Here is a 9,718-nt window from a genome sequence, read left to right as displayed (position 1 = left end):
GTGGGGTGGAAAAACCCAATTTTGGACCTCAAATTATATATATATATATATTTGTTTTCTAAGGTTTTTCTGCGATCACACACATTGCTCCTAGAAGCACGAAGCCGAAGACACCAGCCTGAAGATGATGAATGAGACTTCGTCGAAACGTTGCCAAGAAACCTCCAATTTTACGCGGGAGAAAACCCGAATAACCAAAGACCTACATATATATATATAATTGTAGAAAAGAGACAGAAAGTTTTTTTAAAAAAAAAAGGAGAACCGAAGAGCGAAAGGATGAATTTTTATTCGTGTCAGCTGAGATCTTCTTGAAAGCCATGAAGGAATTCGGATCAAGCCGGGAGGCTGAGCTTTGAGAGACGGACTATGCGCATGATGGCAAAGCTATGCCAGCTGCTTTTCTGGTTCCTGGCACGCCCGCCAGCTGATCTTTGCAGGCGCTGGAGCACCAGAAAACAGCCTGAAAACAGCCCGGAAAAAACGGCCTGAGAATGGTCCCAAAATGGCCCAAAACAGCCAAAAAACAGGCATGTGTGCGCCGGCCAGCTGGGCTGGTCTTCGGGTTTCCGACACTCCGCTGCACACACCTGCACGGCGTTCCGATTTGGGCACTTGGTGCCTAAAAGGTTCGTCATCACTGGACTATACCTTCTTCTCCTTCTTGGTTGAACAAGGTCGTTATCCTGAAACCGGTCACGACGGTTGACCAAAATATGCATTTAACCCTGCTGAAGTTCATGGAGACATTGATCTCGGTCAAGGAGAAATGAGAGATCGCTCTATGGAAGGTTTGTCTTCCGCTCCGGGCTTCTTCAGATCCATCTTCTACTTCCAGAGAAGGTGTTCTTCTCAACTCAACTAGGTTGGGTCATTGCCGACACGTGTCATGGAAGGCTTCCAGGGTCCGAAAATCCCGCCAAGTTGGAGGGAGGCCATCCTGCAGGAATTTTCCACAACGTTGGCACGGAGCTTGGAACAGCTTGATGTAACTTCTCAGCCAGGTCTGAAAAACAAAAAACAAAAAAGGAAAGAGACTTAGTGTGAAAACAAAACATGGCTTTAGTTTCATCTTTTAACGACCCCATAATCCCTTGCGGGGTGGAATTTGGGTAACTGAATGGAGCTAGAGTGTTTTTTTACTGGCCCACTGCCCTTCCTGTCGCCAATGAGGAGTTTTGTTCAGCAGATATATTCTCATTGTGCCCAGAGAGAGAAATAACTGCCTCTATCGAGGATAGAACTCACAGCCTCCTGATTGTGAGGCGAGAGCTCCACCTCTAGGCCACCGCGCCACTCCTTGAGGAAGCCCAGATGTAGACTTAGAAAGGAAGAATGGAAGGCTTGAGGGTTACCTGAGCTTCGGTTCTCCTGCGATGCTCGTTCTTTTCCAACTTTCTCAACAGACACTGACAGAAAACAGGCGTCTTTGACTTACAACAGTTCACTTAGTGACCTTTCAAAGTTACAACGGCACTGGGAAAAAAAAGGGACCGAGGACTGTTTTACACACTTACGACCGCTGCAGTCCCACGATCAAAATTCAGACCCTCGGCAACTGACTCGTATTTATGGCGGTCGCAGTGTCCCGGGGTCATGTGATTTCCCCTCCTGCGACCTTCCGACCAGCGGGGAAGCCAGATTCACTTAACAACTGTGTTACCGACTTAACCACTGCAACGATCCACTTAACAACAATGGCAAGAGAACTCATAAAAACGGGATAAAATTCACTTAATAAACGTGGCAACCGTATCCTGCCGTGGGTATGTTACTTGGATAACATGCCCACGGCAGGTTTCACTTAGTTTTGGGCTCAATTGTGGTCATAAGTCGAGGTCTACCTGCAGTTAATGGTGAAAATAGGAAGAAAAAAAAAGAAGCGGGGGGAAGGTTATATTTCCAATCTTACTGACAGAAGTCAATGAAATATTTTTACGGTGCCCGCTCTCTCTCTAAGGTTACCTCCCAATTTCCTTCCTCCATAAACTAAGTCTTTCTAATCTTCACACTCATAAATCAGAGAGAGAGTTTTTTCTCTCTCTCTCTCTTTTACAGCAAAAAAAAATCCATGGGGGTTTCCGTTCCCCGATTTTTCTTCTTCTAATTAAACAGATTCATTTTTGCCATTTCTGCTCCTTCTGCTGTCTTCACCCAACCTCTCTACGGTGAACATCTTGTGGTCCTCAAAGAATAATCTTTGTGATTTTCACTTTTCCACCCTTTGGCTCTCAAGTCAAATCCCTTCCGCTCACCGTGCGAACGAGGAAAAATTATCAAGGACCTCAGGGGATCCTCGCCTTACGACCACAACGGAGCCCCAGATTTCCGGCACTGAGGGAAACAATTGTTCGCCGTTTTGGTCCCATTTTATGACTTTTCTCGCCATGGCAGTTAAGCGATTCCCTATAGTTGTTCAGTTAGCAACGCGGTTGTTAAGTGAATCTGGCTTCCCCGTCGACTTTACTTGTCAGAAGGTGGCAAAATATGTCATAAATACGAGTCAGTTAGTGCCTGAATTTTGATCTCGTGGCATGGGGATGCTGCAATGGTGTGGAAAATGGATCCTAAGGTCACTTTTTTTTCCAGTGCCGTCGTAACTTCCAACGGCCGCTGAAAGAACTGTTGTAAGTCAAGGACTATCTGAGGGATAAGAAAGGGAAGAATGCTAAGGATGGTTTTCCTACGGTTATCTAAGGCTAAGGCTTAAAGGGCTTCTTCTTACCCAGACCGAATTGCGGGCTCAGGGAGAAAGGCAGCGAAAATAAATAAAAATAAAACAAGTTTCTGGAGCAATCAGATTCGAACTAGCCACAACGGTCATGAATCTTGTCATGGGAGGTCTGGCTGAATTATATCGATCAGAGAAAATTGCTCTCTGAAGGCCGTGCGGACTGCCTTTATGAAAATGAATTCTCTTCGCCTTGATTGGAGCTGCTCCTCCGTCTCAGGCAGTCAATAACTTCCTCTCTCCTCCTCAGAGTATTCTCGGAGTAGAGAAAGCACGTAGATCGGCCTTCAAGCAGGACCGGGCCAATGGCGGCCCGTTCGCGCTTCATCTGACTGGCCTCGCGTTCATCAAAGACCCTGACGTACAGATCCTACAGCCGTTTGTCTGGAATGGGGGTCTCCCGCTTGAGCAGGGGGTTGGACTAGAAGACCTCTAAGGTCCCTTCCGACTCTGTTATTCTGTATTCTGGAGTCTCCCGTTCAAGCAGGAGGAGAAGGAGGATTATGGAGTCCTTGGTGCTCTCTGAGCTGGGTTGCTTTCCTGCAGATGTTTCATTACCCAACTAGGTAACACCATCAGTGCTAGAAAGGAGTGGGATGTGATGAGAGGAGGAGGAGGAGGGAGGGAGGAAGTGGGGACTGTGGGGTCCTTGATGTTCTCTGGTGTTTTTTTTTTTGCAGACGTCTGATGACCCAACTAGGTAACACCATCAGAGTCACTACTGGGCAGCATATCAAAGTAATAAAGAAATAAAACCTACCATGAAGGAGCGGACAACGACATCGGGCATCTGAGGGAGCTGGTAGTGCAACAGGGCTGTGGTTGCATGATCCGTCACCTGCAGAGGAGACAAAGAAGAAGAGCTATGAAACCCCGACCCAAATCATTCTAGCGACTGCTAGATTACGAGATCTAATACAGGATGGTCTCGATTTACAGCTACAATGGGGAGCAGAGTTTCCGTTGCTAAGTGAGGCGGTTGTTAAATTTAGGAAGGAAAGAAGGAAGAAGGAAGGAAGGAAGGAGATGGGGAAGGAAGGAAGGAAGGAAGGAAGGAAGGAAGGAAGGAAGGAAGGAAAGAAAGAAGGAAGGAAGGAGATGGGAATGAGAAGGAAGAAAGGAAAGAAAGAAGGAAGGAAGGAAGGAAGGAAGGAGATGAGCATGAAAAGGAAGGAAAGAAAAAAGGAAGGAAGGAAGTAGATGGGAATGAGAAGGAAGGAAGGAGATAGGGATGAGAAGGAAGGAAGGAAGGGAAGGAGATGGGAATGAGAAGGAAGGAAGGAAGGAAAGAAGGAAGGAAGGAAGTAGATGGGAATGAGAAGGAAGGAAGGAGATAGGGATGAGAAGGAAGGAAGGAAGGGAAGGAGATGGGAATGAGAAGGAAGGAAGGAAGGAGATGGGAAGGAGAAGGAAGGAAAGAAGGAAGGAAGGAGATGGGAATAGGAAGGAAGGAATGAGGAGGGAGGAGGAAGGAAGGAAGGGAATAGATGAACAGAGAGGCAGAAGAGGGGGAGTGGTGGAAGGATGGATTTAATGTATTCTACTTATACACTCCCTGACTTTGAATTGACTCTGGACGCCATTCAATAAAACCCAGCAGAATAAAAATGCGGATACAATCATTAGATGGATGGATAGACAGGCAGGTAGAAATCTAACAGACAGAAGAGAAAAATACTTAAAAACTTTTTAAAAGTATTTTTTTAAATCATCCCTCCCTCCCCCCCCCCCCCGCCCGTTTTTACTGTTATAAACCATCCAGAGTAAAATCCCGCAGCGAAATTCGGCCAGGGAGTTTGGGTTGCTTGTTCGTCTTGGGAACTCCCCAGCACAATCCGTTTCTTTGGGGCCCTGAAAATAGCAACCATTTTTTTTATGGTGCCCGAACCTGGAACCGAACAAATTTGCTTTTTTTGGCTGAACAGAGTGTGGGCACCCAGGCTCTAAACCCCGCAGAGGTGGGTCGGGAGGCGCATTCTCATCGCCCTTCAGCTCCCGTCAATTAAAATGCAGGCCCCAATGTTGTTGTTGGTGAGTGCAATTCATCAGTGGAAGCATGCACGCACACACTCGCGGCCTCTGGCTCTGCTGCAGAGCAGGTAATTTTCTTCCCTCGCAGGGCGAGTCAAGAAATCTTTGACCATCCTATGCTAAACAGCCCGAGACGTCTCCCAGCGGCCATTCCCAGCGGCCGTTAAGAGAGTGGTGGGATGGGAGGTTTTGGGAGGAGAAGGTTGCGAGAAAGATGCTCATGGCTGCTTTTACGGGTTGGGTTGGGAGGGAGGAAGGAAGGAAGGAGAGATAAGGATGGATGGATGGATGGATGGATGGGAGGGAGGAAGGAAGGAAAGAGAGCTAAGGATGGATGGGTGGGAGGGAGGGAGGGAGGGAGGAAGGAGAGATAAGGATGGATGGGAGGGAGGGAGGAAGGAAGGAAAGAAAGAGGAAAGAGAGATAAGGATGGATGGGAGGGAGGGAGGGAGGGAGGGAGGGAGGGAGGGAGGAAGGAAGGAAGGAAGGAAGGAAGGAAGGAAGGAAGGAAGGAAGGAAAGAGGAATAAGAATGGATGGGAGGGAGGGAGGAAGGAAAGAGAGATAAGGATGGATGGGAGGAAGAAGGAAGGAAGGAAAGAGAGAAAAGGATGGATGGGAGGAAGAAGGAAGGAAGGAGGAAAGAGAGATAAAGATGGATGGCAGGGAGGGAGGGAGGGAGGGAGGAAGGAAGGAAGGAAGGAAGGAAGGAGGAATAAGGATGGATGGGAGGGAGGAAAGAAGGAAAGAGATATAAGGATGGATGGGAGAAAGGAAGGAAGGAGGAAAGAGAGATGAGGATGGATGGCAGGGAGGGAGGGAGGAAGGAAGGGAGGGAGGGAGAAGAGATTGGTCCAGAATGGTATGGAGTTTCCTGCTTAAGCAATGGACTAGACGAGAAGACCTTCAAGGCCCCTTCCAACTCTGTTATTCTGTATCCAGAAAGGCACTACTACTACTACCGCTGCTGCTACAGTAGTAGTAGTAGTAGTAGTAGTAGTAGTAGTAGTAGTAGTAGTAGTAGTAGAAGAAGAAGAATTTACACTACAACCACTAATTTGCTTTGGAGAGAAAGAGGCACCGCCATTAACAAACTGAACGGGGGCACGAAGCACACTGAGCTAGTTTAATAGCCGGCTAATGAGATTTTGCTGAAAGGTAAAAAAAAGAAAACCCTTATAATCATATTTTGCCAACAGAACAAGGGGCGTCGGGCAGCAGCTCAGAGGAACAAGAGAAAAACGCCGGCGTTTTGAACCCCATCAAAGGAGACGCAGAGGAAGATGAAGAAGAAGAAGAAAAGAACGGAGGGCGAAATCGCCCCATTGATTTAACGAAGATATTCCACCCCAAAGACATTCCGGCTTCGTTGTCCGTCCCCCACCCCAGAACGGGGCGATGTCTTTCAAGAAGCTTTTGCTTTGACCAAGGAGAAAGATTCAGTTTAGGGGAAAAGATCCTCCGTGGAGTGATTTACGAGATCATTAGTGTGAACGGATCATGACGGGGAAAGGCAACTCGAGATATTTAATTTGTCCATCCGAATTCGGAGGCCGTTTTGACGGGGAGGGAGGGGGCTCCACCCTGTAACGTCCCTTCCTTCCCAACTGCGGCTCTATTTCAATTTCTAATTGCAAAACTTTTCTTTCAAAGGGGGAGAGGGGTGGGTGGGTTTGTTTATTTATTTATTTAAAGATATAGTTTAAAAAAGCTGGGTGACTTTGGACCAATTACCTTCGTTCCATGGTTTTCCTCGGGGCGATGAATGACAGAAATGAGACTCAGGTCATCCAGGCCAAAGGTATCTAAAGGTTTAAACTAAGTTGAACTTACTTAAATGTTAATCTAAGTTTGGCTCAGTTGCCGTGATTTGACCTTTAGATACCTTTTTGAGGTCCTTGGTGTCCCTGAGCTTGGTTCTTTTCTTCCAGATGTTTCATGACCCATCTAGGTAACATCATCAGAGGTGAAAGAGAGTGGTGGTGGAGGAGGAGGAGGAGGAGAAGGAACAGGGCTGTGGAGTCCTTGGTGCTCTCTGAACTTGGTTGTTTTCTTGCAGAAGTTTCATTACCCAAACTAGATAACAACATGTGTTCTCCACAGTCACACCAAAAAATAAAACGATGGTCCTTTGGGGAATATTATTATTATTATTATTATTTTGCAGACATCTGGTTTGAACTTGGCCTTTCTTGTTGTGAGCATCTTCTGCTTAATGATTACGTTTCTTGCTTCTTCCTTTTTCGAAAGCAAACGTTGACGAGACCGTCGAAAGAAGAAGGAAGCATTAAAACCCACCAAGGAAAAAGGAACGGTGGTTAAAAGCATTTATCAACTCTCCCAAGCTTGAAGGCCCAGCTGATGGATGGTGGAAATAAAATGATGTAAAAGGAGGCTGAACATCCTCGAATCTGTCTCTATCATCTGCACAACCTCCCTCGCGTTTTCTCTTGAGTATTTGCGATCCATTTCTCAGACAGAGGCGGATTCTACTCCTCCGACCAGTCTGCCAGGGTCATTTGGAGGGGGAGTGCCAACGCGGTGCTATTTTGGTTGGGCTGCTTTGAACGGCAGGGAAGCTGAGATTGGACGAAGCAGAGCGTCTGGCTTTATCAAATGTAGAAAGGAGAATGGCCACCCAGCAACAGAAGTGGATTTGGAGGCCCATCATCCCTCTCTTGATAGATCTGCTGAGATGTCTTGCTGAAATCGTTCAGCTTTTGGGCATCTTGCTTGTATGTGAGTGTCCATCTGTCCATTCAACTGTTCCTCCGTCCATCTACCCATTGGTCCATCCATCCATCAATTCATCTATCCATCCATCCATTCACTTAACCATCCATCCATCTACCTACCCATTCACTCATCTACCCATCTACCTATCCCACCATCTCTCCATCCATCCACTAAACCATCCATCTATCCATCCACCCATCCATCCACCCATCCATCCATCCATTCATTTAACCATCCATCCATCCATCCATCCATCCATCCATCCACCCAACCACCCATCACTCATCCATTCACTTAACCATCCATCCATCCATCTATCCATCCATCCATCCATCCACCCACCTACCCATCCACCCATCCATCTACACATCCCTCCATCTCTCCACCCATCCACTAAACCATCCATCTCTCCATCCATCCATCTTGCCCAAACCTTACAACCTTTCTTGTCACAGTCATTAAGCAAATCCCTGCCGTTCTTAAATTAAGAGCACGGTTGTTAAGCGAATCGGGCTGCTCCATTGACTGTGCTCGTCAGAAGGTTGCAAAAGGGGATCACGTGATCCCGGGACACTGCGACCGTCATAAATATGAGCCGGTTGCCAAACACATCCCAATTTGGGTCACGTGACCAAGGGGGGGAGAATGCTGCAATGGTTGTGTGAAAAACGGCTGTAAGTCCCTTTTTGCCAGTGCCGTCGTAACTTCAAACGGTCACTAAACGAACTGTTGTAATCTGAGGACTGCCTGTATTCTATTTTCCACTGGTGTTTTTCTTGGGCTAGCCTGCCTTTGTTGTAAAAGGCCACGAGGCTGTTTCAGCCACCAACCCAAAACAATAACACCAACAACAACATACTGCCGATGGGAGGAGAGGAAACCCGATCGATATCGCCAACGTTTTCTCTTCCTTTTGCAAAAGATGGCCTTTCGGAACGGAGCGCTGGGTGGGAGGAAAGGCTGCTTTTCTTTTCTTTGTTTCGAGGGGGGAATCTCTTTATTTTCTTGGTTTATTTCAACGGTCGGAGGGCTCCACCCCTGCTCCTTCTTCCCGCCGGGTTTAAAATGTCAAGGAGAGGCAGAGACGTCCCCGACTTCTCTCGGCCCTTTTGTGATGCGTTTTTATGGCCTCTATTCTTTCCGATTCTTCCCTGCTGGCTCCGCCAAGACGAACAAAAAGGCCCAGCACCCCACCTGGGAACTCAGGAAAAACTCTGGGGGTGAACTTTGGTGAAAACCTGAATGGTTTTTTTTTTTTTTTTTTTTAGCTATAATGGGTCTTCGGGGAGCTGGACGCCACCCCCCCCCCAACCATATCAAATTAAATAAGATGCCTGGAGTTTAATAACCCAAGAAAAGATCTCGACGGAGTTTGGAAATAGTGACATGAAAGCAGAGCTGCAGATATTCCCAGTTTGACAGGAAACGGGTCCGGATGTGGCTTTTTGGGGAAATGCGGGCGAATTTTTCAGACTGGGAGGGTGGTTTGGGGGTGCCTTGGGGGCATCTCCTCATCCCTTCCGTGTGTGTTATTGGCAATAATTGCTCGCAATTGTCTCTTGCAATGTGTTACCCCCCCTCGCCACTTCTTATGGTTTGGGGTGGTGGTGGGGTGTTTTTTTTTGGTGGTCACGCGCCCCAATTCAGATAGTCCTCGGCTTACGACCACAATCGAGCCCCGAACGTCCGTTGCTAAGCGAGGCGGCTGTTGAGTGAGCTTTGTCCCATTTGACCGCCTTTCCCGCCGCAGTGGGTGAAGCGAATTGCTGCCGTCCTTAAGTGAGTCACGCGGCTGTGAAGCGAATCTGCTTCCCCCGCTGACATTGCTTCTTGGGAGGTCACAAAACAGGGGGGGGGGGTCAACCGGACCCTGGGCACGCTGCGACGGTCGTAAGTATGAATCTGTTGCCGAGCGTCTAAATTTTGATCACATGACTGTGGGGAGGGTCCCAAGTGCGGAAAATCGGTTGTAATGTAGTTTTTTTCAGCGGCGTTGCAACTTCGAATGGTCACTAAATGAATGGCTGTAAGTAGAGGACTCTATATAGTACGTTGGACTCTGCTTAAGGTTTTATTTTTGAGATCAACCAAAGTCACAAGGACACAAAAAACCCTACAAATTCTCTTGGAAGCTGTCCAAGGTGCTGAAATTCAGCCTGAGCTTACTTTCCTATATAGAGTAGATTGTCCTTAGAATAGAATAGAGCTGGAAGGGACCTTG

General features: G+C 47.4%; 1 protein-coding gene across 1 annotated transcript in view; it reads right to left on the bottom strand.

Moving 5' to 3' along the window:
* Window positions 1-274: 274 nt before the first annotated feature.
* Window positions 275-9,718, bottom strand: part of MED27 (mediator complex subunit 27) — a 78,643-nt gene continuing 69,199 nt past the window's right edge. The window contains exons 7-8 of the mRNA XM_060684591.2: window positions 3,492-3,569; window positions 275-1,006 (exon numbers count right to left, since the gene is read on the bottom strand). Of these exons, the coding sequence (XP_060540574.1) occupies window positions 872-1,006; window positions 3,492-3,569 (213 nt within the window). The 3' untranslated portion in view covers window positions 275-871. The remainder of the gene's footprint in view (window positions 1,007-3,491; window positions 3,570-9,718) is intronic.

The sequence above is a fragment of the Pantherophis guttatus genome, chromosome 16 (assembly GCF_059756535.1).
Source record: "Pantherophis guttatus breed Tessera chromosome 16, ASM5975653v1, whole genome shotgun sequence".
Taxonomy (NCBI): domain Eukaryota; kingdom Metazoa; phylum Chordata; class Lepidosauria; order Squamata; family Colubridae; genus Pantherophis; species Pantherophis guttatus.
The sequence above is the reverse complement of the archived record's forward strand: the minus strand, read 5'-3'. Positions and strand labels throughout refer to the sequence as shown.